The sequence below is a fragment of the Hyla sarda genome, chromosome 6 (genome assembly GCF_029499605.1).
Source record: "Hyla sarda isolate aHylSar1 chromosome 6, aHylSar1.hap1, whole genome shotgun sequence".
Classification (NCBI taxonomy): Eukaryota; Metazoa; Chordata; class Amphibia; order Anura; family Hylidae; genus Hyla; species Hyla sarda.
The window spans coordinates 24,491,779-24,518,694 of NC_079194.1; the positions used below are offsets into that span (position 1 = coordinate 24,491,779).

At 44.4% G+C, this 26,916-nt stretch overlaps 2 protein-coding genes across 5 annotated transcripts in view; one reads left to right on the forward strand and one right to left on the reverse strand.

Annotated features, from left to right (window-relative positions):
- Positions 1–2,938, forward strand: part of LOC130275407 (putative ferric-chelate reductase 1) — a 100,896-nt gene extending 97,958 nt beyond the window's left edge. Inside the window, exon 20 of the transcript XR_008844768.1 lies at positions 2,819–2,938. The gene's annotated coding sequence lies outside the window, so the exon portion shown is untranslated. The remainder of the gene's footprint in view (positions 1–2,818) is intronic.
- LOC130275405 (putative ferric-chelate reductase 1) overlaps positions 1–26,916 on the reverse strand; it is a 113,733-nt gene that overhangs the window by 26,038 nt on the left and 60,779 nt on the right. For 3 of the 4 annotated variants that reach the window (XM_056523315.1, XM_056523318.1, XM_056523316.1), the window contains 6 exons: positions 15,369–15,505; positions 9,969–10,060; positions 4,392–4,452; positions 2,813–3,130; positions 2,604–2,705; positions 1,062–1,224 (listed from right to left, as the gene is read on the reverse strand). In XM_056523315.1, the coding sequence (XP_056379290.1) occupies positions 1,062–1,224; positions 2,604–2,705; positions 2,813–3,130; positions 4,392–4,452; positions 9,969–10,060; positions 15,369–15,505 (873 nt within the window). The remainder of the gene's footprint in view (positions 1–1,061; positions 1,225–2,603; positions 2,706–2,812; positions 3,131–4,391; positions 4,453–9,968; positions 10,061–15,368; positions 15,506–26,916) is intronic. The other variant, XM_056523319.1, reaches the window with a different exon arrangement.

Below are 26,916 nucleotides of genomic sequence, written 5' to 3' on the forward strand. Positions count from 1 at the left end.
TAGAAATGTCCACGCACCTGGGATGATGCACTAATATAATAGCAAATGCAACCATGGATGGTGCTTACGTAAAGAAAAAATCCATAGGAATAATACTAACTGTACATAGAATAGGAATCGGAGCACTCACCAAATCACTTCTGGTTCCGGTAACTTACGAGATGTTCGGATGGTAGTGGTGGAGGCGGTGGATGGTAACGGGGGAGTTCAGACGCTGACCTCCGAGATGTTATCCTCTTCGGATGGTAGTGGGGAGGCGGTAGATGGTAAGGGGGAGTTCAGACGCTGGCCACGGACCGTATCACGCCGCTTGGTGCTTCGTCAGGCCATGGCCTGACGAAGCGCCAAGCGGCGTGATACGGTCCGTGGCCAGCGTCTTAACTCCCCCTTACCATCTACCGCCTCCCTACTACCGTCCGAAGAGGATAACATCTCGGAAGTTACCGGAACCAGAAGTGATTGGGTGAGTGCTCCGATCCATATAATTTGAACAGTTAAAGGGGAACTACCGTGCTGACAACTTATCCCCTATCTAAAGGATAGGGGATAAGTTGCCTGATTGCGCAGAGTCCCCCCGCGATCTCGCACGCAGCACCCCGCTCTCATCAGGCCCCGGAGCGAACATCTGCTTCGGGTCTGATGACGGGACCGGTGATCGTGATGTCACAGCTCCGCCCCGTGTGACATCACGCCCCGCCCCCTCAATGCAAGTCTATGGCAGGGGCGAGACTCCGGCCCCGTTATCGGCAGTCATCAGACCCGGAGCGATGTTCGCTCCGGGGCCTGATGAGAGCGGGGTGCTGCATGCGAGATCGTGGGGGTCCCCAGCGGCGGGACCCTGCGTGATCAGGCAACTTATCCCCTATCCTTTAGATAGGGGATAAGTTGTCAGCACGGTGGTACCCCTTTAACATTATAACAGATGCCATACGTTGTTATCCATCACTTATAGGCCAATATATGTATCAATGAAATGGATATATTTTTTTTTTAAAGGATCTCAAACCTGTAATACAAAAAAAAAATTATAATATATATATTGCAGACTAGACATTACCCACCGTTATCAGAAGGCCCATAAGCCACCAATATGTAGTACGCATCAGAACTGTTACTGGATCGGGCTTGGAGGACCGGAGGTTGGGTTGAGATCGGATTTTTTGAAGTGAAAGAACATTGAATGACGCCGCCGGTGAATGATGTCATCCTGACATTTACATTACTCTGTCAGATAGGAAAGAGATAAAGAACAACTCAATAGGATAGAGCGGACCTATGTGTACGCATTTATAGATTGTTTATAAGACTTTGTGTATCAATATATTTTAATACTATATATATATATATATATATATATATATATATATATATATATATACGGTATATCTCAATATACCAAAAACTCAGCTCACCAAGGAGAGATGATCATAGATGAATGGGCACAGCATTCATTTAGTGATCATTGAGGGTCTCAGCACTGATTATTGGAGGGGGGTGGTGTGGGGTTGGGGCCATATCGACATATCGCAATTCGCTAAAAATCGCGGTGCAGCCCAAGTACCGTATTTTTCGCCGTATAAGACGCACTTTTTCTTTGGGGGGAAAAAGTCGGTGCGTCTTATACGGCGAATACACCCCTATCGCGGCGGTCCCTGCGGCCATCAACGGCCGGGACCCGCGGCTAATACAGGACATCACCGATCGCGGTGATGCCCTGTATTAACCCTTCAGACGCGGCGATCAAAGCTGACCGCCGCGTCTGAAGGGAAAGTAACACTAACCCGGCTGTTCAGTCGGGCTGTTCGGGACCGCCGCGATTTCACAGCGGCGGTCCCTAACAGCCCAACTGAATAGCCGGGTTAGTGCTTACAGGACACCGGGAGGGACCTTACCTGCCTCCTCGGTGTCTTCTCCGTTCAGGGATCCCCTGTATGGCCGGCGCTCTCCTTCCTCGTCATCACGTCATCGCGTACGTGCGTCGGCGTGCGTAACGACCTGATGACGGCAACGGAGAGCGAGGATACCCGGCCGGCAGCTGAGACGTTCCGGAGCGACGGGGACAGCGATGGAGCAACATCCAGGGCAGCGGTGACGGGTCCGGAGCGGCGGGGACACGCGAGTATTACCTCCTATGCAGTGGTCTTCAATCTGCAGACCTCCAGATGTTGCAAAACTACAGCTCCCAGCATGCCCGGACAGCCAACGGCTGTCCGGGCATGCTGGACGTTGTAGTTTTGCAACAACTGGAGGTCTGCAGGTTGAAGACCACTATTGGGTTCAAAATCTTTATTTTTTTAGATTTTGCCCCTAAAAATTGGGTGCGTCTTATACGCCGGTGCGTCCTATAGGACGAAAAATACGGTATATACTGAGAACCAATATCAATTGTTTGGAAAAGAGATGGAGCAAGATATCGACAGGTAATGATGTAACGTGTGCCAACAGTATGAGGAAAAAATGAAAACAAATAGGTAACAATACTGTAGTACTAGGGACTAATATGTGTCTGCCAGTTGCCTGATCATATACGCGGTATTATATTGTATATTGTCCGGTGTATGTAACCTCAGAAGACCTTTGAGGACCCTTTCGATCTTTCTTACCAATGGTAGAATTAAAGGTGCCTTCCTCCCTTCAGAATAGGCGTGCTGGATTTCCACTTGTCCATTTGCGTTTATCACACAGATGTATATGTCGTCTTCTCCCTGGAACATCGAGAATGTTGGGGGGAGGGGGGGGGGGGGGTTCACATATTTTTGTACGTTGATCACATATCACAGATCGCATATTTATTTCCTATTTATTTCCTTACCATGAGCCGGTCATCTGAAAAGCCAATAGAGACATAACCGGCTGAAGGACCGCTGATCTCGTAATGATAGGTCCCGTCATCGGTCTTGGCGGAGGACATGAAGACGCAGCTACTACTTGAGGAAGGGTCACAATCCGAAGGACTACTGAGGCAAGTCTTCCGGGTACCACAGGTCTCACTGGAGATGGAAGAAGAATAAGGAGGGCGGCTGGAGGAAACATGGGTAGATGGAGGAGCACTTGTGGTTTTTGGACTTGAAGCATTAGAGGTGGGAGAAGACGCGATCGGGCTGCTTGTTGTGGTGTTGCCAGAGGAAACCTATTGAATGGAAATTAATAATAATATTTATTTGTTAAAAAAAATTCGTGTGAGACCCAACTCAATCTATTATTTATTATTCTATTAATCGTACATATAAATAAATAACTGATTGAATGAATAAATGAAATAAAAATAGGTAAATAATTAACTAATAACTAATTATTATTATTATTATAAATATTTATATTCCTGTTTTTATTTCCAATTTTTGTCTCTTATTTTTACTTTATTCTCCAAATTTTTTTTTTGTCATATACAAAATACATGCACAACACACAATGGGGGAGATTTATCAAAACCTGTCCAGAGGAAAAGTTGCTGAGTTGCCCATAGCAACCAATCAGATCGCTTCTTTCATTTTTCAGAGGCCTTTTCAAAATGAAAGAAGCGATCTGATTGGTTGCTATGGGCAACTGGGCAACTTTTCCTTTGCATAGGTTTTGATAAATCTCCCCCCCAATATCCACATAACTATAGTTTCTGAACTAACCCAACTAGAGGACGGTAGTTCTCTTTCTTTGGCCAATAATATTTATTTATATAGCGCCAAGAGATTCCGTAGACATTACAATATTACACATAAATATTCAGGAGGAGTGAGGACCCTGCTAGGGAGAGCTCATAGACTATGAGGTCTGGGGCTGAGACGAAGGGGAGAAAGTGCTTTATTGACAATGGTCCGGCCATGTTTTATAATTGGGGATGTTACATAAAGGAGGGTGAACCGGTCACTAGCCAATTTATCAATGTCTTAAGAGTAGAGAGCGTAGGGGGAGACCTGCAAAGAATAGGGGATAAGATGTCTGATCACAGGGGTTCCGCCATTGGGAATCCCCCACGATCTCCCTGCGTCACCTAGTGTTCATTTAGAAGGCTCGTGATGTCACGGCAACGCCACGCCCCCTCAATGCAAGTCTATGGGAGGGGGCGTGGTGGCCATCATGCCCCCTCCCATAGATTTGCATTGAGGGGGTGTGACCATGACGTCACGAGCCTCCGTCCCGCATCACCAGTCATCAAAAATCGCTTTGTGCACCAGATGTCTGGGGTGCCACCGCCGAGATTGCGGTGGGGTCCCCATTGCCGGGACCCCCACGATCAGACATCTTATTCCCTATCCTTTGCATAGGGGATAAGATGTCTAGGAGTGGAGTACCCCTTTAAGGTCCTGCATGCTGGGAGTTGTAGTTTTGTAACATCCAGAGGACAACAGTTTGGAGACCACTACTATAGAATAAAAACTCCATGAAATACTTACAGTGAGCACAGGACTTTCCACTCCCACCCAGTACGTGCTCTTTGATTGAAGAAATGTTGCTCTGAATGAATGAAAAACATGTTAGCCATTGAAAACATATGTAACCGAGTGAATTAAAGCACAACTACGATGTTGGTCGGGTGGCAGGATAACTTCATAGCTGGAGACTACAGTAACCAGGACACGGATTTTCCAGGAGTCCCATAGACTTGTATGGGACTTCAGGCAAATCTGCTTTAGCAGCGGGCAAATCTACGGTTGCGGAGTTGCCAGGAGATTTAAAAACGCATATTGTACCGCTGGACCAACAATGGCGCTGAGTTTTAAATAAATTACTTTTATACCTGAGTTTGCCACACAGAGCAAAAAAAAAAAAAATATATATATATATAATAATAATAATAATAATAATAATAAATATATATATAGATATATATAGATATATATAGATATATATATTTTATATACCGTATATATTATATATATATATATATATATATATATATATATATATAATATATATATATATATAATATATATATATATATATATATATATATTATATAATATATATATATATATATATATATATATATATGAACTTTTGTATATACTGAGCCTTAGTGGAATCTCTGCAATGTATATGCACTCACATGCCACTTTGTGAAAGGAGTACTCCGCCCCTAGACATCTTATCCCCTATCCAAAGGATAGGGGATAAGATGTCTGATCGCGGGGGGTCCTGCCGCTGGGGCCCCCGCGATCTCTGTGCAGCACCCAGGGTTCGTTTAGAATCCTTGGTGCGGGCTGCAGGGTCGTGACATCAGGGTCATGCCCCTCGTGACATCACACCCCACCCCTCAATGCAAGTCTATGGGAGGGGGCGTGGCAGCCGCCACGCCCCCTCCCATAGACTTGCATTGAGGGGGCGTAGCGTGACATCATGACTCCGCCACCCGCTCCAAGCGTTCTGAACAAAATGTTCCGTACGCTGGGGCAGCGGAAGTACTCCTTTTAAGTACACCTATTCATCAACAAAAAAAAAAAAACTAATCAGCTAGTCGACACCATCTCAAGGTATTTAGGAATGTAGATGTGGTCAAGACAACTTGCTGATATTCAGACCGAGCATCAGAATGGAGAAAAAGGGGGATTTAAGTAACTGTGAACGTGACCCGGTTGTTGTTCCCAGACGGGCCGCTCTTAGTATTCCAAAAACTGCTGATCTAATGGGATTTTCAAGCGAAACTATCTTATCACAATATGTGGTAACCACGTTGCCTCTAACTGAAGACCCCTACGGACAGAGATCGCTGCTATTAGGAGCTTTGTATAATTAAATGAAATGACATTGGACTTTACGATCACTTTATCACTGATGTGTACATACGGCCATGTGACTTATCTTAAGAGCATACAGTATAGAACATTTTGCATTATCTTAACATTCATGAATTGCCCTGCAATGAAAATTCTCGTCCGACTGTTCAACGCTCCAAGTGTAAAAAAAAGTCATTAAAAGTCATTTTACCGCATAACTCGTGTTGACCATAGGACAAATACAATCACTGTGCTGTCAAGGTTATCACGTAATCGTTCAATACGTGTCGCCCTGTAGCTGCGCATCCAGGGTAAACATTACATTACACGATCTTCTTTCTTTTAGAAGTCATATACTGATCTATCAATAGGTAATAATTAATAACAACTAATATACATCCTACACGTTAATAATGGGATGTCTATTAGGTACAAGGACTTGTACAGGGGGAGTGCAAAGGTTGTAGTCTTCGAAGGCCAGTAATGTCATACAGAACACATTCACAAGGGATTGTAATTAATATGTTGCTGTTAGGAAAGGGGGCAGGGAACAGGGAGAGTTTTTTGGATATGCTCTGTGACCTGTGCAGAGTAGCAGGAGGCTGAGCTCTGATCATCATCTATTGTAATCCTGTTTTAGCAGTGTACTAGTGACATATTTCACTGTAATCCTGTTTGTCATGATTAGGAGAACACTGTTGAAAAGGGATTTCTACAAGACAGGAAGGGTCAACTTATTATTGGCCTGAATGAAAACTGTTAGGGTCATGAAAGGGGGCGGTAGGGATCTAGTAAGTCTTAACTGTCCCTACGTCCACTGTCCCTACCGATTGCCTACCCGCCCTAAATAATGGTTCAGCAACACGAGGATGGACCCTATACTGCGCTAAAGTGCATGGGTGTAAGAGTCAAACAAAACGAACCAAACTGTACACGTCGGGAAACAAGTCAGGAACATAACGGGAATACTACAAAGCTAAAAACAGATAAACCAGGCAGGATATAGCATTCTAACAAATAGTTCAAGAACCAGGATCAAGACTAACGGCAGATATGATAATATGAACAAGACTAGATGTGAGGATAAGTATACAGCAGACAAAACCAGGAGATGCAGGGGATGAACAGGTTAACTGAATGTCAGAACACTAAATGGGTCAGGAAATTAAAAGCACTGTTCACACTGAACAGGAGACACACTAGACAGCCCACTTCAATCATGGGGAGACATCAATACTAAAGCCAAATAGGCTCCTAGCCAGCAGGCACACTACACATTGTGAACAAGATGCTAGCCTAGGAGGAAACAAAAATCCTAAATACAGGCAAACACGGGTACAGACACAAGACTAACTCACTCCTAGATAGACGGATAAGCACAAGACTCAGAACAGGATTCTATCCTAGGAGATCCAGTATTAAACAAGGGTCAAAACAGGACTGACAAACTCACAGTGTGAATACAGACTAAGGAAATACAAAGCAGAACAAACAATACGAGAATACTAAAACCTGACAAAGGTACTAAAACAAGGCAGGCTAAAATCTAGATATCAGACAGGACAGATAACCATGGGTAAACTCAGGATATATGTTTACAAACAGACATAGTGAACATAATGCAAACATGGTCAGAGTAACAGGTGTAATCACCAGCCCAGAGCAGCACCTGAAGAGGCCTTATATATCCTCCCAGTGCTGAAGGGCTGGAAAGTTAACTCTTCCCAAGCCAGAGAGAATAAACACTGAAACTGTCAAGACCTAAAAATAATGTCTGAACAGGACCCAAAGCAGAAAAATGCACAATACAGATAAATGGATATTAGTTACTTGGCACTACTGTATGCACGTGTGTATGACATGGAAGTATTCCACTAATTGTAAGATACTAATGAGTCAGATAAAAAGATGTAAACAGAATAATTCATGTGGCCCAATATTTTTGTTGTTGGATCTCACATCTGATCTGTGTTTCAAAACCAGGATGTCTCAAGCTGTTGCAAATCTACAAGGCAACAGCCGATTCATGCCATTACAGCACTTATTTGGGCCCAAAACAGCTGTTGCCTTACAACACTGTATATTGTGCAAATCATTAAGCACAAAAATACATTTTGGCGAAGCCTTGTGAGGATTTGGATGTCCAGCAGCTGCTCTCCAAACCTTGTCATCAAGTGTATTCACCACTGCTGACGGGTTAACCATTTGTGGAATGTCCACTCGGAAAATGTCTGGTGGACAGTCCGCAAACAGCGGGTACCTGTAGAACATGCCACATGCCGGAGCTAGGACTGCTCGGAAATTGGAAGTCTCCATAGGCAATTCATTTCCGAGATGATTCCACTAAAAGAATGTTAAAGGGGTTATCCAGGAAAAACAAAAAAAACAAGGCTACTTTCTTTCAAAAACTGCTCCCTGTCTGTCTCCAGATTGAGTGTGGTTATGCAGCTCAGTTCCATTGAAGTGAAAAGCGCCAAGTTGTAATACCACACCTAACTTAGAGACAGACAGGGAGGTTTTTTTTTTAAAAGAAATCAGCTGTGTTTTTCTATTCCTGGATAACCCCTTTAATTCATTCTGCGAAGGTCAGTTTATTCTGCAGATTCTGCTGCACAGTGTAGCACAATCCTATTGAGAACACACTGGGACTTGTAGTTTTGCAACAGCTGGATGCACCCTGGTTGGGAAACACTAATCTATTTTATAAAATATTTTGTAGTATTCAGTTTGGCTACTAAGCCTTATAATACAAGCTGTAGCTTTCTTTTCTGTACAAATCTTTCAAAAGTCTCCTCCTTATCATCACAGACTGGAGTAGAGAGAAAAGTGACATCAATAGTTGTAGGATCTGGTTCTAACTTAAAAGGGTACTCCGCAGCTAGACATTTCATCCCCTATCCAAAGGATCGGTGATAAGATTGTGATTGTGGGGGTCCCGCTGCTAGTGCCCCCTGCAATCTCCTGCCGCACCCGGTGTTCTAAACAAATGCCGGGTTCCTGCGGCAGTGGTTGTGACGCCATGGCCACGCCCCCTCATGATGTCTCACCACACCCCCACAATTCATGTCTATGGGACCCCCTCCCATAGACATGAATTGTGGGGGTGTGATGTGACGTCACGATTGGGCGTGGCCATGGCGTCATGACCACTGCCACACACCCCTTTCATTCATATCTATGGGAGGGGCATGCTTCCCGCGTGCCCCTCCCATAGACATGATTGAAAGGGGTGTGTCGTGACATCACAAGGGGCGTGGCCGTGATGTCATGATCATGGGGTTAATTAAGGTTGTAATAAATCTTATTACAGACAAATTACTTATCAGACTCCTTGATTCCTTCCCCCAACAACCGGTAACATTGAATTTATTGATTTATTTTTTTTAAACATGGGGGACATTTATCACACAGTTCTCTTGGAGGTAAAAAGTTGTGAATTCTTGCACAATGGGTCAAAAATTTGCAAATTGGTAAAAAAATTAACAATTTGACTGCTTGTTGCAGTGGACTGGGATTTTTTGTGGAAATTTATTGTGCAATCTCACACCAGTCTGCACGCTTAAAGAGGAACGGAAGTTGATGACATCATGACTCTGCCCCCGTGTGACGTCACGCCCCGCCCCCGCAATGCAAGTCTATGGGAGGGGGCGTCACGCCCCCTCCCATAGACTTCCATTGAGGGGACGGGGCGTGACGTCACATGGGGGCGGAGTCGTGACGTCACAAACTTCCGTTCCCGTGGTTGGGACCCAGACCCTCCAGCGCTTCCGGACCAGAAACAGGTGGGTGCCGCATGCTATATTGTGGGGGTCCCCAGCGGCTGGACCCCGGCGATCAGACATCTTATCCCCTATCCTTTGGATAGGAGATAAGATGTCTAGGGTTGGAGTACCCCTTTCAAGCAGGAGCACATCCCCATAGCAAACCTTTCCTGCTATGGGCAGTTCCTGACATGGACAGAGGTGTCAGCAGAGAGCACTGTGGACAGACAGAAAAGAACAACTCAACTTCCTCTGTAGTATACAGCAGCTGATAAGTACTGGAAGGATTAAGATTTTTAAATAGAAGTCATTTACAAATCTGTTTAACTTTCTGGCACCAGTTGATTTGAACACAGTTTCTGATCTGGAGTACCTCTTTATTTTAGGCAAAGTTTGCCATCTGTTAATAAGGAGTCCGTGGTGTACGACAAATCTCATCCAAAGTTTCCCTGCACTTTATAATGTTTTAATTTCTCCTAGGTAAAATAATACTTACCTAAATATTACATTGTTGACTGATGCCGGTGCCACCCACAATGCGGAGATGTTGAGTTTTTTGCTTGAATCTTTATGGGTAACTGTGGAATCCTGGGAAAGACAACACATATATTCAGCAACTGTTTCTAATGCCGATCCCACCCTCTCAAATGTATTCATTATATCAGATAGGTTTTTGGTTGTCAAGTACTGTAAGTAGCCTGCACAGAGTGTAACGTTTCTTTTCTTAAGCTAAGTTTCTACTTGGTATTTTTGTGCTGCGGTTTTTGGGTAGAAAAAAAAAATGCATGGAAAAAAACGCCTGGAAATACGCCAGTGCAATTTCCTGCATCTGGCGTTTTTCTGGCGTTGTTTCATTTGTGTGGAAATTGCACCTTGGCAGTTTTTTTGGTACCCAGTGGCAGTTTTTCTGGCGTTTTTTCTGGCATTTTTAATCCAAAAAAAAAACACAGGGTAAAAACCTCAGTGGAATTCTAGCCTTGCAGCTAACATTTTTTGGCGTAAAAAAATGCCATGCGGCAGAACTGACGTTTTTCTTGGCATTTCCCCCCCCCCCCCCCCAAAAAAAAAAATCACGTAGAAACTTAGCCTTACATGGATGAAATCTGGTCTGTAACTATCAGTGTCATGGTAAGAGGCGTAGCTTGTAGCCCCGATACAAATTCTGCAAGAGGGCCCCATATGCCAATTATAATACTGGTCTCTTATGGGAAAGATGTGCTTTGGGGCCCCCTTAGGCAACAGGGTGCCGATGCGACTGCTACCGCTATAACTACTCCCCTGGTCATGGTGCACAGCTGGATCAAATGCTATTCCTCAATACAAACTACGATCAAAATGTTGTGGCTGTCAAAGCAAGAACACAAAATAATTTCTCACCATCCTGCAATTTTATTTGAACCAAGGGCGTATGCGCCAAAGTGGTAGACCATGCAACTGCTATCAGGCCCTTGGAGAGAGGTGCCCCTGTCCATTCCTTTTTCTTTTGGTAAGAACCTGTGCAATCACAGAACTCCCAAATAACCAATTACATATACTGTGTAAATAAAAAAGAAAATCACTCTAGAACTAGCATAAAAAAAACTAACTTTTAATATACAGTGGTCATTCAACATACGAGGGTTTCAACATAAGATAGGCTCTCTGAGGGTATTGTATGCTAAATACAGCATCGCGTTACGATGCCTGTGAATGTTGAGGTCATCCCGCAAGACACCTATCTGGTGACACAAACTGACGCAGCTGCCTCCAGGCTGTTAAATGTGCCCGTACACACCGTAAACTCTGCTGTGGGCCATTGATTCACATCAGACACATGTCCTGGCTCCTTAGCTTTAGTGTCATTGCTCTGTCTCCTCAGCAATGTCCAATAAAGTTCTTAATGAAACGTACGTCGGGGCTGGTGGAGGCTGGTGGACACCAGGCTAACCCTTGAAGAAGATCCTTGAAGAAGAGACCCTTGATAAAGTTCTTAAGAACTTTATCAAGGGTTCTACATTGAATTAACGAAATGTATGTTAGGGCTGGTGGAGGCACATACCAGGCTAACCCTTGAAGAAGAGACCCTTGATAAAGTTCTTAACTAAACGTACGACGGGGCTGGTGGAGGCAGATACCAGGATAACCCTTGAAGAAGATCCTTGAAGAAGAGACCCTTGATAAAGTTATTAAGAACTTTATCAAGGGTTCTACATTTAATTAACAAAATGTATGTCAGGGCTGGTGGAGGCACATACCAGGCTAACCCTTGAAGAAGAGACCCTTGATAAAGTTCTTAATGAAATGTAGAATACTTGATAAAGTTCTTAACGAAATGTACATCTGGGCAGGTGGAGGCAGATACCAGGATAACCCTTGAAGAAGACCCTTGAAGAACAGACCCTCGATAAAGTTCTTAACAAAACTTAGAACCCTTGATAAAGTTCTTTAACCCCTTAAGGACGCAGGACGTAAATGTACGTCCTGGTGAGGTGGTACTTAACGCACCAGGACGTACATTTACGTCCTATGCATAACCGCGGGCATCGGAGCGATGCCCGTGTCATGCGCGGCTGATCCCGGCTGCTGATCGCAGCCAGGGACCCGCCGGCAATGGCCGACGCCCACGATCTCGCGGGCGTCCGCCATTAACCCCTCAGGTGCCGGGATCAATACAGATCCCGGCATCTGCGGCAGTTCGCGATTTGAATGAATGATCGGATCGCCCGCAGCGCTGCTGCGGGGATCCGATCATTCCTAACGCCGCACGGAGGTCCCCTCTCCTTCCTCCGTGCGGCTCCCGGCGTCTCCTGCTCTGGTCTGTGATCGAGCAGACCAGAGCAGGAGATGACCGATAATACTGATCTGTTCTATGTCCTATACATAGAACAGATCAATATTAGCAATCATGGTATTGCTATGAATAGTCCCCTATGGGGACTATTCAAGTGTAAAAAAAAATGTTAAAAAATTTAAAAGTTAAAGTTAAAAAAAAGTGAAAAATCCCCTCCCTCAATAAAAAAGTTAAACGTCCGTTTTTTCCTATTTTACCCTCAAAAAGCGTAAATTTTTTTTTATAGACATATTTGGTATCGCCGTGTGCGCAAATGTCCGAACTATTAAAATAAAATGTTAATGATCCTGTACGGTGAACGGCGTGAACGAAAAAAAAAAATAAAAGTCCAAAATTCCTACTTTTGTAATGCATTTTATAAAAAAAAAATGATAAAAAATGAATTAAAAGTTTTTCATATGCAAATGTGGTATAAAAAAAAAGTACAGATCATGGCGCAAAAAATGAGCCCCCATACCGCCGCTTATACGGAAAAATAAAAAAGTTAGAGGTCATCAAAATAAAGGGATTATAAACGTACTAATTTGGTTAAAAAGTTTGTGATTTTTTTTTAAGCGCAACAATAATAGAAAAGTATGTAATAATGGGTATCATTTTAATCGTATTGACCTTCAGAATAAAGAACACACATCATTTTTACCATAAATTGTACGGCGTGAAAACAAAACCTTCCAAAATTAGCAAAATTGCGTTTTTCTTTTTAATTTCCCCACAAAAATAGTGTTCTTTGGTTGCGCCATACATTTTATGATATAATGAGTGATGTCATTACAAAGGACAACTGGTCGCGCAAAAAACAAGCCCTCATACTAGTCTGTGGATGAAAATATAAAAGAGTTATGATTTTTAGAAGGCGAGGAAGAAAAAATGAAAACGTAAAAATTAAATTGTCTTTAAGGCCAAAATGGGCTGAGTCCTTAAGGGGTTAAGAAACGTACGTCGGGGCTGATGTCTGCAGTTACTAGGATAACCCTTGAAGAAGAGACCCTCGATAAAGTTCTTAACGAAACGTAGAACCCTTGATAAAGTTCTTTTAGAAACGTACGTCGGGGCTGATGTCGGCAGTTACTAGGATAACCCTTGAAGAAGAGATCCTTGATAAAGTTCTTAACAAAATGTAGAACCCTTGATAAAGTTCTTAACGTAACGAAACGTACGTCGGGGCTGGTGGATTCAGATACCAGGCTAACCCTTGAAAAAGACTCTTGAAGAAGAGACCCTTGATAAAGCTCTTAATGAAATGTACGTTGGGGCTGGTGAAGGCAGATACCAGGCTAACATGGGTGAGTCTTTCCATACTAGCACAATATAATACAACTTATGGTTTTTTCATACTGATGGGAACTTAAAGGGGTACTCCGGTGAAAACCTTTTTTCTTTTAAATCAACTGGTGGCAGAAAGTTAAACATATTTGTAACTTACTTCTATTAAAAAAATCTTAATCCTTCCAGTACTTATTAGCTGCTGAATGCTCCAAAGGAAATTCCTTTCTTTTTGGAACACTGATGACATCTCTGTCCATTTTAGCAACCATGCCTAGCAGATGTATGCTAAGGGCAGCATGGTGGCTCAGTGGTTAGCACTTCTGCCTTGCAGTGCTAAGGACTTGGGTTCAAATCCCACTAAGGACAACAATAAATAAAGCGTTCTTATTATAATAATGTCAGCAGAGAGAATTGTGCTCGTGATGTCATCAGAGAGCATTCCAAAAAGAAAAGAATTCCCTCTGTAGTATTCAGCAGCTAATAAGTACAGGAAGGATTAAGATTTTTTTTAATAGAAGTAATTTACAAATATGTTAACTTTCTGCCACCAGTTGATTTAAAAGAAAAAAGGTTTTCACCGGAGCACCCCTTTAACGTTGGGAGAAAGGACATTGGGCCATATTCACTCATTTAGTGATGATTAGTGCTTGATTGACTTCACACCTATACCTGTCTTATATGTAAGGTACTATACTGCTCCACACTTTGTAGGACATTTCACATTACTTTCTGCTGTTTGTATATATTGTTGTTTTTTTTTCAAATCTTTTAGATATTTTTGAGTTATAAAGTTTTGAGATATAAATAAATAGTACTTTTTACCAGTAGCAATATTCTTTGTGGTGTTTCTATTGTGTATACTGTACAGTACCGACCTCACTCTCCCCCCTATTATATGCCCGTATATACTGACATCACCCTCTGACCCTTATATATGCCCCCTATATAGTGTACCAGTTTTCCATAGAGTTATGGACTCAACATGCAATGGTTTCAACATACAATGGTCGTCCTGGAACCAATTCATATTGTGTGTTGCGGGACTGTACTTTCAGATAAAATATTTGACCCCAAAATAAAGCAAGATTATAAGAAAATAACAGCCTATGTGTCAGTATATCCCAACTCTGCTTAGGTTGCAACTACTCACAGCGAAAAAAGTCATTGCTCTAAAATATATATAGGTCAAAGGAATAAAACAACATATATGTCCATGTCCCAACGTGTTTCACCCGAATAGTGCCGGGATCTTCAGGGGACAAACTGGGGAAAAATTTGCATAAATATGAACCCATATCAATGATGACCAAATAGGATGTCAGCCGACATGTCCAAAGTGTTTGCGATACACAGGTAATGTATGACAGCCTGTCAAGCTGTCCGCCAGTTGGGTCATAAAACAACAAAGTATAGGCTCATAATGGAGCCACTTCCTGCATGCCATGCCCGTGATGTCTGGTGGTGATCTATATCTTATCCTGTGTACCAGCCAGTGTTTCCCAACCAGTGTGCCTCCAGCTGTTGCAAAACTACAACTCCCAGCATGCCCGGACAGCCTTCGGCTGTCCAGGCATGCTGGGAGTTGTAGTTTTGCAACAGCTGGAGGCACACTGCTTGGGAAACACTGCCTCAGGATATGTTGACAACTCGTAAAATTTAATGGCATATTTTAAGTTGATAATTTTCGCTTGTCAACTCCCGGGTATGCTGGGAATTGCAGTTTTGCAACAGCTGGAGGCACACTGGTTAGGAAACACTGATGTATATTGACGTGTAGATAACCAGCTCATATATACTCACCGGATTCCCACCACAGGTGAGATTTTGTGAGTTAGGGTCAATTACTATGAAACGGCCAACGGTTTCATTTCCTGGTACAGACCGAGCTTGCAAGAGAAACCCTTGGAAGTACGTTTCGGGCTTTGCCTCCATAGTGACTACAAGAAGGAAGAGATATAAATGAGATATAAATGTTCTAGGTTTTGTCTATTAAAGACACGTATAACCATACAAACAAATCTCTAAAAAGGCAAAACAACTGTCAGGCCCAAGGCCTGATTATTAAAATCCTATATGTGTATTATAATTATAACTGTGTGATGTATTATCCAAGCCATGGGTGAGAGGTCATTCAGACGGTGTTTTTGTGTATTGCATTTTGTTTGGCTGTTTGTTTACATCTCCTTTGAAGTCAAAGGCTTTTTTGAAGTCATGCACTCTGGTCCCATCATATAATCAAACAGATAAGGGGCAAGGAAGAGAGAAGACCCCCTGGTGGGATCAGAGGGGAGGGGGGGAATGGAGTCTCCCTTCCAAAAAGGCAGATATATAATATTTAACAATGCTAGACTCAGGTTTTTCAAGGCTGTGCCCCAAGCTGACAAGACCATGCTAAGAACAGAACTCTCACTCACTCACTCACTCATGGACTGCTATATCATCATGCTGTAAGAACTTCATCTTTTGTTTTCTGAACTTGCCTTGCTAAACTCTTTTATATATTTTTGTAACTGTATGTCATTTGTTCCTGTATTTCTATATATTTAGCATTGTGATACCTTTTATCAGATTAAATGTTTAATTAATCAGCTCTGGTCTTTGATCTCTAAATTTATGAGCTCACCTTTCTGAAGGAGGCTCTGGTAAAGCACTTTTATCTAAGGGTTAATTTGGTGACTTGCTGGGACTAGTAGTGGATACCCAGAGCTCTGGCGGCTTTAACCCTTGCACCATCACACTCTCTCTAGCGTCTTAGCTGGACCGAAAGGGTGTGATCATGACAACTGGTGGCAGCGTCGGGATATATTTAGAGATTTTTAGTGCTTGTGGATTTAACCTGTAAGGAAATCTTAGCACTAAAAAAGAAATTGCATACATCTTCTTGTGTGTAAATTCCAAAGACAGAGCTCAGTGCTGGTTTAAAAGACATACAAAAAGAGTGCAAGACAGTTCTGTCCTCCCCATCTCCTGTTTTACCTCCTCTGTCTCATCTCGGAAATATGGAGGCATATCGCAAGCAGTCCAAGCCTGCACTGGAGCTAATGTGCCAAGAAAAGGAGATCCCTACTGCAGGAAAGAACAAGGAACAACTTATTGCTGATCTTGTGGAGTATGATGCCCGTGCAGAAGAGCTGAGTGACATGAGACAAAGTCCTACAGCTGGAACTGCCCTCCAAGGACTGATATCTCCTGGGGAATACAACATTACTCCTGATAGGATTGGGTAGAAGAGAATCCATTTTTTTATTCAAAGACTTGATATTCTCAGTCTAAGTGACTGTATTCTATCTTTCTTGTGATTTCTACATAACTAACTCCTGAACTAGAGACGATGGCTACCTTATCTTCAAGAATGCAGACACTCTTATCTTTTTGTACCCCAGATGCGTCCTTGAAACAATGGTTCATTATATTGCAGCTTAAGCAATATATCTTTGTTTTAACTTTCTTCTTACTATGGGAAAGATTTATGGTTTCCTGTGTTTGCACAATGTAAAGTTTAGTGTGCATGCCTTATTTAAAAATCACCTATATAAAATACACTTAAAGGGTAGCTCCCACCATCCTATTTTTTTTTTTTTTTGCTAGCCCGCCCCCCCTCCCCCCACCCCCCCTCTATACGGCACTAGCCCGTTCCCTCCTCCCCCCCCCCCCGCCCCACATACCCCGTTCCCTCATCATTACACTTGCAGTTACTGCAGAGTCCGGCAGCGGGCGTGCAGGGACAGCGGTGGCAACGAGGCGGCGGCGGCGATGTGCGGGAGGAGTGGCCTCCCAGCCAGTGGCCGGGGAGCCAATGCGCTCGCTCCCGCCTGTCTGATTGACAGGCAGGGAGCGAGTGCAGCCTAACTGAAAAAGGACTGATTGCCACTTCAAAATCAGTCCTTTTTCAGTGGCCGGTTTTTAAATGTAAATTAAACCTTTTTAATGAAAAAAAATAAAATAAAAGTATATTAGAGATATGTTGTAGTACATAAGTACTACCACATATCAAAAAATAAAGTTGGTGACAGTGCCCATTTAAAAAAAGGCCAGACCAGTTCTGCCTTCAGGTTACAGAGACTGCTCTTGTGTCTGTGTCGTGATTTTGAATGACAGGTAGCGTTGGAAGGAAAGTTGGGTGACTGCAGCCCCATACAGGCTTTCCACGCACTAATTGGGCATCCGCCGACAGAAGATGTCTCGACCTTTGGGGTCAAAACTAACATTTTTGGCGCTAGAACTCACAGGGACCCGCTGCCGAATCACAAGTAATATCTCAGTTACAGTGCGGGACCACTATGGCTTGGGCATCCGGAGGCCACAGACTACACAAAACCTGGCCAGGTAAGAAAAGCTTTATTTTCTTATATCTGTGCCCTCCTGAGATCTGTGGCTGTGGGTCCTGCACTTAGACTGGGTTTTAGAATAGCTAAACTCCTGTGATAGTGGGTCTATTTTGAATAGACAAAAGAACCAATATACCTTCTGTCGGTTGGATAAGTACACTGCTACTCTGCAAGGAGACATGGAATGAATGTATGAGCCAAGAGAGGATGGTATGTGATTTTATGAGGATATTGCCGAACTGATCTGTGAAAGCGCCTAACGGGGTCACAGATTATGCTTAAATCCCATATCACATAAACCATTATCTGGTTGTTAGCATGAGCCTGGAATACATCATAAGTCCAGGACAGGATCCGTGTGATAAGCCCGTGTAGTCTGGGGGGAATAAGGTGTGGAAAAAAACACATCTAGATGGACACTGACCCTATAAGAGTGATGTGGATGATGGTGAAAAGGCCAGGTGAGCCTTTTAGCATATTAGTCACCTAGAAGGAAGGCAACGAGGGAAAGACACCTTACGAGGGTTTCCCCAATAAGCTACCTAGGACCGGTCGGCTAGTATGAATTAGCTAATGTCTAATACAGAATTGTCATGCATCACAGGTAAAGGCCAGGAGAGCCTTTTAATCAGGTAAAAAGGCCAAAAGAGCCTTTTTAACCTACTAGCCGCCTAAGGAGAAGGCAACGAGGGGGACATACTTTCCGAAGTTCCCCCCAATAAGCTACTTAGGACCGGTCGGCTAGAGATGGGTCAACAAAAGTCCAAGAATACAGACGGAGAACTCCAGATACACGCTCTTAAAACAATCCTTGAAGAATTGCACATCAAGAATGCAGTAGTCCAGTTAGAGAAGCTCATGAGAGAATTCCATGTCAGCAATGAGAAACAGTTAGATGTAGAGTTTTGGGAAAGCATTGCAGAAAGAAAGAGATGGAAAGTAATGCTATAGCAGGAATAAAGGGATGTACGGAGTTAAGAATGAAATCAGAATGTGACAGTGATGGAATACTGAGTAATCAGCGTTTGGAGAGATAGCAGGTTATGGGAATGTTGACAAGTTGAGTTGACTAAAGGTAAGTGAAGGAAATAGAAGCTTTCTGTGAAATCTATGTGTATGTTTGTTATTTCCATACAAGTTGTTTGGTTTGTCAAGTTGTGTTGTCCACTGTGTATGCAGGACAGGGTGTGTTTAACATGCTACATTTTTAAGTGAGTCTTGTGATGGTAGAGAACGTGAAATGAAACTTTTTTTCTCTTATGTGAGGTATGATACCTTTATGGTCTAAATATGGCATCTAGGGACTAGCCAGCGCCAAAAATTCCAAGAGGAGGGGCTTGTACGTCACATACTGTAGACAAAGAAATAAGAGTTTACCTTATGGGATAGTTTGTGAATACTTTTTAGTACATGTGGAAGTTGCCGGATTAGTGGAAATTCTGGAGTATGCAATGTTTTAGTTGAATGAAAAGAATATAATCTCTCAGTGAGGCTGTTATATATATATATATATATATATATATATATATATATATATAATATATATATATATATATATATCTTTGTGTCACTATTAGTTTTGTTTTGTTGTGATTTCTGATCTCCAAAGATAATATTCAATGTTTGTGTTTGAACACTAGGTCTTTGTGACTTTTTTTTTTCTAATCCTGATCCTGTGTCACGATATCTGTTTCATACATTAGTGTTCCCTATCTGTATCTAATTGTATGTCACTGATCATTCTTGGATTAGTCATTTAACCCTTGCCTCTTCTTGCTTATGCTGTTCTGTTTAACACCCTTGTATTGTAGTTCAGGAATAGGCTGGTGACTAGTTGTCATGCAATCTGTGATTTCTTGCTATCCTATAAGGTCCTATAATTATCTAAGCTGCTGAGGAAAGGACTGAGGAAAGTCCTGAAACGCGTCCAGCGACCCCCATACACCATTACTGAGCCCACCATATGTGTATCTGCGGACACAAGTCACCACTGTACCTTCAGAACCTCTTGGACAGACATCTGTCAATCACCTCTTCTATCAGCGCGCGCTTTCGGAACCACGAGCGCGCTACCTGGGACTTCATTGTGGGAGGCAGAACAAGCGCTGCAGTACCCGGCTATATTGCCCACCGCTGTATCGCACAAGCTAGTACCGGGAGAAGGCCAAGTCTCCACCGGTGTGCCCGCACGGCTCTACAGCAGATTGGAATCCAGCGCTGCCAACTATTAGTGAACCGGGAGATCGCAGCATCTATAACTTACCGGAAAACAGCAGGGCCTCTACAGCACCAGAGATCGCAGCATCTACATCCCGAGGGGACCAGCGGGCATATGCAAACTATCATCAAGTAATATTTTTCCATACTTTTAAAGCAATATTAAGTGCTTTAATAACATTCTATGGAATACCAATAAGAGACTGTTATCTGAAGGTCAGTGAAGTCGACTTTGTCATGCATATTGAATTGCTACACTATATGTAGCAGAAGTGATCATCCAAAGGAGATACTGTTGCAAGGAGTATATACTAAGACATTCACCTCCTTTGAGACATTGTGAACTATTGGAACTTTTTTGCTATTGGATTTGAAAGGAGAAAAGTCCTACTAATGCTGAATTGATTGACATCCGTTTCCCCTAGCAACCAAATGCACTTTATTGTCATTTATTGATATTTTGACAACTAATTTTTTTATTTGGTCTCAGAAATTATAATATTAATAATATTTTAATATTTTATATTTGTTTTTTATAATAGATTTATACTATTGTTTATACAAGGGCCCTGTGAGCCACAGGTGACATATCACGCATTTGTATTGTCATTTTTTTTTTTTTCAGACACCTTGGGTAAAGGTGCCAGATTTGGCAGCCCAGGTTGTTTTGGTAGCTAGACGGACAAGAGCCTCTCCAAATTCTTGAACTTGAGATTTGTAAATTACTTCTATTAAAAAATCTTAATCCTTCTTGTACTTAGTAGCTGCTGAATACTACAGCGGAAATGCTTTTCTTTTTGAAACACAGAACTGTCTGCTGACATCACGAGCACAGTGCTCTCTGCTGACATCTCTGTCCATTTTATGAACTGTCCAGAACAGCATATGCTTGCTATGGGGATTTCCTTTTACCCTGGATAGTTCCTAAAATGGACAGGGATGTCAGTGTGGTAGCCCTTGGGGGGTGTTGGTAGTGGTTGTATTGTTTCGGGAGATGAGGGGTTCTTGTTAACCCTATAGTTCGTGACGCCAGGCTGGGGGCTAGAATACTGAGGTAATCCTCCAGCCTATCGCCGCCCTTCCCAGAAACGACAGGTGCATGTAAAGAAATGACTGAAGGTCCACAATGTACTTGAACTTGGGAAACTTTACTTAAGTGCTTGCAGTACATCCAATGAACAATCACAGTCTCAGGAATACAGTCTTTATATAGCTCAATGACTGACAATTGTTGCGGACCTTGAAATAAATTAAAGTCTCTGAATTTAGGGTAATTATTGCAGATCCGTCCGGATTTAGGGGATAGATAAGGTCCGGTGATCTTGCAGAGTGCGTGGGGATTGTTACACTCAGAATTTAGAAGTTATCGGTCGTCGCCACAAGGTTCAGGCCTAGACTCACAGATCTCAGCAGCGCAGATGCTTCTTGCTTGCTTGTACAGGGACCAAAGCGAAAGAGCATGAGAACATGGCCGCTGCTCCCTTATATGGGCAGGGGGCAGGGCTAATCTGATTGGTCCGAACATCTGTCACTCACTGTTACACAGTGTGATGGAGTTGACTACGTCACAAGGACCTCCAAAGGTCCTAAAGCAGAAATACCATAGAGTTCACCTAACCACGTTACCCGCAGGTCCTGCTACGCTATAGACAGGTAATTAACTATTTCTAGGGCATTTATATAACATTTACATGCTTCCTAAGTAAGCTATTAGTACAATAACTATCTGGATGAGAGGTGACTAGGGGTGAACTGTCACGATGCCGGCTGGCAGGAGGTGGATCCTCTGTGCCAGAGAGGGATTGGCGTGGACCGTGCTAGTGGACCGGTTCTAAGTCACTACTGGTTTTCACCAGAGCCCGCCGCAAAGCGGGATGGTCTTGCTGCGGCGGTAGTGACCAGGTCGTATCCACTAGCAACGGCTCAACCTCTCTGACTGCTGAAGATAGGCGCGGTACAAGGGAGTAGACAGAAGCAAGGTCGGACGTAGCAGAAGGTCGGGGCAGGCATCAAGGATCGTAGTCAGGGGCAACGGCAGGAGGTCTGGAACACGGGCTAGGAACAAACAAGGAAACGCTTTCACTAGGCACAAGTGCAACAAGATCCGGCAAGGGAGTGCAAGGGAAGTGAGGTATAAGTAGGGAGTGCACAGGTGGAAACTAATCAAGGTAATTGGGAAGATTGGGCCAGGCACCATCATTGGTGCACTGGCCCTTTAAATCGCAGAGACCCGGCGCGCGCGCGCCCTAGGGAGCGGGGCCGCGCGCGCCGGGACAGGACCGAGGGAGAGCGAGTCAGGTACGGGAGCCGGGGTGCGCATCGTGAGCGGGCGCTACCCGCATCGCGAATCGCATCCCGGCTGGAGGCGGGACCGCAGCGCACCCGGTCAGTGGATTTGACCGGGGCGCTGCAACAACGAAGATGAGGCGAGCGCTCCGGGGAGGAACGGGGACCCGGAGCGCTCGGCGTAACAGTACCCCCCCCCCCCTTGGGTCTCCCCCTCTTCTTGGGGCCAAAGAACCTGAGGAAAAAAAACTCAATTATTCCGTGATGAGATCCGAGGCACATTAGGAGGGGTTCCGTGCGGTAACGCACGGCACAGTCCAATCTTTCATTGTAAACACAATTGATGTAGAGGGGTCTGGCGAGACTGGTCACAGGAACGTTGAACCTGTAGATAAGAGAGGCCAAAAAAAAATTTCCTGCAGATCCGGAATCCAAGAAGGCCATAGTAGAGAAGGAGAAGGTAGAGGCAGATATCCGCACAGGCACAGTAAGGCGTGGAGAAGCAGAGTTGACATCAAGAACTGTGTCACCTTTGTGCGGAGTCAGCGTACGTCTTTCCAGGCGGGGAGGACGGATAGGACAATCCTTCAGGAAGTGTTCGGTACCGGCATAGTACAGGCAAAGATTCTCCATGCGGCGTCGTGTCCTCTCTAGAGGTGTCAAGCGAGACCGGTCAACTTGCATAGCCTCCGCGGCGGGAAGCACAGGAACGGATTGCAGAGGACCAGAGGAGAGAGGAGCCGGGGAGAAAAAACGCCTCGTGCGAACAAAGTCCATATCCAGGCGGAGCTCCAGACGCCATCCGGAAGAACGCATGTCAATGCGAGTGGCAAGATGAATGAGTTCATGTAGGTTAGCAGGAGTTTCTCGTGCGGCCAGAACATCTTTAATGTTGCTGGATAGGCCTTTTTTTAAAGGTCGCGCAGAGAACCTCACTATTCCAGGACAACTCGGAAGCAAGAGCACGGAACTGAATGGCGTACTCGCCAACGGAAGAAACACCCTGGGCCAGGTTCAGCAGGGCAGTCTCGGCAGAAGAAGCTCGGGCAGGCTCCTCGAAGACACCACGGACCTCAGCGAAGAAGGACTGGACTGTGGCTGTGGCCGGATCTACTGTCACGATGCCGGCTGGCAGGAGGTGGATCCTCTGTGCCAGAGAGGGATTGGCGTGGACCGTGCTAGTGGACCGGTTCTAAGTCACTACTGGTTTTCACCAGAGCCCGCCGCAAAGCGGGATGGTCTTGCTGCGGCGGTAGTGACCAGGTCGTATCATACGGGAGCCGGGGTGCGCATCGCGAGCGGGCGCTACCCGCATCGCGAATCGCATCCCGGCTGGAGGCGGGACCGCAGCGCACCCGGTCAGTGGATCTGACCGGGGCGCTGCAACAACGAAGATGAGGCGAGCGCTCCGGGGAGGAACGGGGACCCGGAGCGCTCGGCGTAACATGAACTAGACAATGGGGACCCCGACGTCCTAGGGACTCTGGCTAAGGGGACCCACACATGCAGGTTCCGGATAGGATACGGTACCGGAACACCACAAACCCCCTTACTTAAGATAAGTCGACCTCGACGTCTGTCCCCTAAGACAGAGGGACTAGGACTAGAACAGGATGATCTATAATTTGCTATACATCCTAAGTAAACATTGAACACATTTACATTCTCTGATACTCTTGCTAGTATCTCGACTAGACAATAGAAATCTATCTAGACATTAGTGCTATCAAGACATTAACAAAGCTATCTATCCTTTAGTTTCTAGCCTCATAGAAATTTTATTAAACCTATTATACACTTTAAAGCTTACTATACATTCTAAGCTTACTAGACAATTAGGCAGCTATCTGACCTATAGTTGCTAGCTCCTAAGACATTTTATTAGCTCTCTACACATTCTTGGAGGCTAAACTGAACATTAATATAAGTCTCTATACAGGAGACTATCTATACATTAGTTCAGCTCTATATACCTTTAGCATCAAGCTGACTAGACAATTTTATTATTATCTCACACATGTTATTTCTTTGCCAACAATAAGTTACCTGTAAGTACACCTAAGGTTATACTGGCTAGCCAGAAGCTAGGTCACAGTAAGGGTGGCTGCTAGGGTCTATCGGCTACACGCTACTTATCCCTAGAGCACTTTCAAAACAACCTATCTAGGTTATTCTTAGAATTACGTGTTTAATTCTGTATTAGCAAGAGCACCTACTGGCCAGTCAGAGCATCTCACACACGCAATGAAAGAGAAAAAGAAGTGTACCTAACAGTGGCAGGAATTGGGTATCAATATGCTACAATTCCTAAGTGTTTTCTTAAGTGAGATATTTATTTTGATGTATGTACTAGAGAAACTTGAGGTAGTACATTTAAGTTAGTAATCTAGGGTACTGAAAAGTGATTGGCAGAGCATTGAAGTGGGTTATCAAAGGTACTATGTGTGCAGGTACTAAATGTGAGTCCTGGTACCTTATGGGTAGTTTGCCCTGTGTAGTCCTTTGAGACCGCCGCCACACCACCTCCGAGTCATCAGGAGTTCCTTCACTTGAGGATTCTTCAAGAACTTCAGTCCCCGAGGGACCAGCAGGAGGGCTGGAAACAGAAGCAACATCTTCGGTTGAACTGAGGGGTTCTCTTAAGACAGGTGGAGTAGTGGCATCAATATCTGGAGCAGTCACTGGAGCAGGACTGATGTTGGGTGTAGCAACCAATGGTGGTTGACAGGGGGCAACAGCTACTGGCAACTGACTGGGTGGTGCAACCAGTGGCGGCTGACTGGATGGAGCTGGGAATGGTATGCCCCAATACATGGTAGGCTGCTGAGATGGGAACAAAGGAACGTCCATAGTGGGATGAATTCCTTTTCCTGGCACATATTCTCTCATTGGCCTTGGTGTAGGTGGAGTAGAAGTAGCAGGAGGATCAGAAGGAGTAGGAGGAGATGGGCCAAGCATATCTTCTTTCAGGCACACTTTTATCCTATTCCGGTGAACCACCTGTGGCTCGAACCCGTCTTTTTGTATCTCGTACACGTCCGTTTCAGGATAAGGAACCGCAGTAATGGTGCATGGCTCCGTTTCCCACAGGGAGTCCAATTTATGGGTTCTAGGAAATTTTCTGAGCCACACTTTATTTCCAAGCTGCAAGGGCTGAGCCGAAGCATGTCGATTATAATCTTTCTGCTGGCGTTCATGAACTTCACCCATTTTCTTCTCAACGATGTCCTTGGCTTCCTCAATTCTTCGTCGATGCTCTGACACCCAACCTTGGGAAGCTTGAGGAGAATTGCTGAAAGGAGCCTGTAGCCCGAAGGTTCGATCCTTTGGCAATTGGCCGTGTCGGCCCATCATCAAGAAAAAGAGCGTATACCCCGTAGAGCAGTGAACAGTGTTGTTGTAAATTTCCAGAAGTTCAGGCAACAGCTGAGGCCACTCTTCGTGCTTCGAGACAGAGGCTGCTCTGAGCATCTGGATGAACACTTGATTGATCCTCTCGCAGAGCCCATTCTCTTGGGGATGATAGGCCGTTGTCCGGAGCTTCTTGCAATCATGCAACCGGCAAAGCTCCTGAAACAACTGGGCTTCAAAGGTGGTTCCCCGATCCGTGAGGACCGATTCGGGACACCCCAGAGGTTGAATTCAATGTCGATAGAAGAGTTGAGCAGCAGTCTTGGCGGTAAGGTCACAAATGCGGTCTTCTTTCTGTCCACTTCTGCCATTAGCACCTGCCAGTAGCCGCTCGTCAGATCCAGTGTGGAAAAGTAGGCGGCAGACCCCAATGCAGTCAAGGATTCTTCGATGCGTGGGAGAGGATAGGCATCCTTATGAGTTATGTTGTTCAGTTTCCGGTAATCCACGCAAAAGTGGATAGTTCCATCTTTTTTTTTCACAGGACCAAAGGTGCAGCCTACAGACTCTGGCTTTCCTGGATGACATCGGCCTCTTTCATCTCCACGAGCATTTTCTTTATGGTCTGATACATCCCAGGAGCCACAAGACGATGTCTCTCTTTAATGGATGGATTGTCTCCCGTGAGAATCCTATGTTTGATCATGGTGGTCCTGCCAAAGTCTGTGGGGAACTTGCTGAAAGCTTCTTGATGTTTCTTAGCCACCTGGATGACTCCTTCCACCTGTTCATTGGGGGTATCTTCGCCTGCTATCTGTAGTTGGCTCCACCAAGGTTCCACAGGATTCTGGTCAGGTCCTCGTTGGACCACCTGTGACTTCGAGACTACATCTCGGACGCCACTGGGTAGTTGGACTGCAACTTGAGAGAGATTAATAAGACTCACTGGGACCTTCTCATTCCGTACGGTTACCAGGCTTCTAGCAGCTCGCACCAAGGAACAATCTTCCAGTAGAAGGGGTTCCAAGAGCGCTTGGTAATCTTGATTTTTCACCCGGGTCGGGCACAGCACCAAATAACTGTCTCCGTCTGTGGCTGTAGACAACGGCTCGGATATCTTGAATCCGTACTCGACAGATTTCTCCATGATGATTTACGAACTTCTG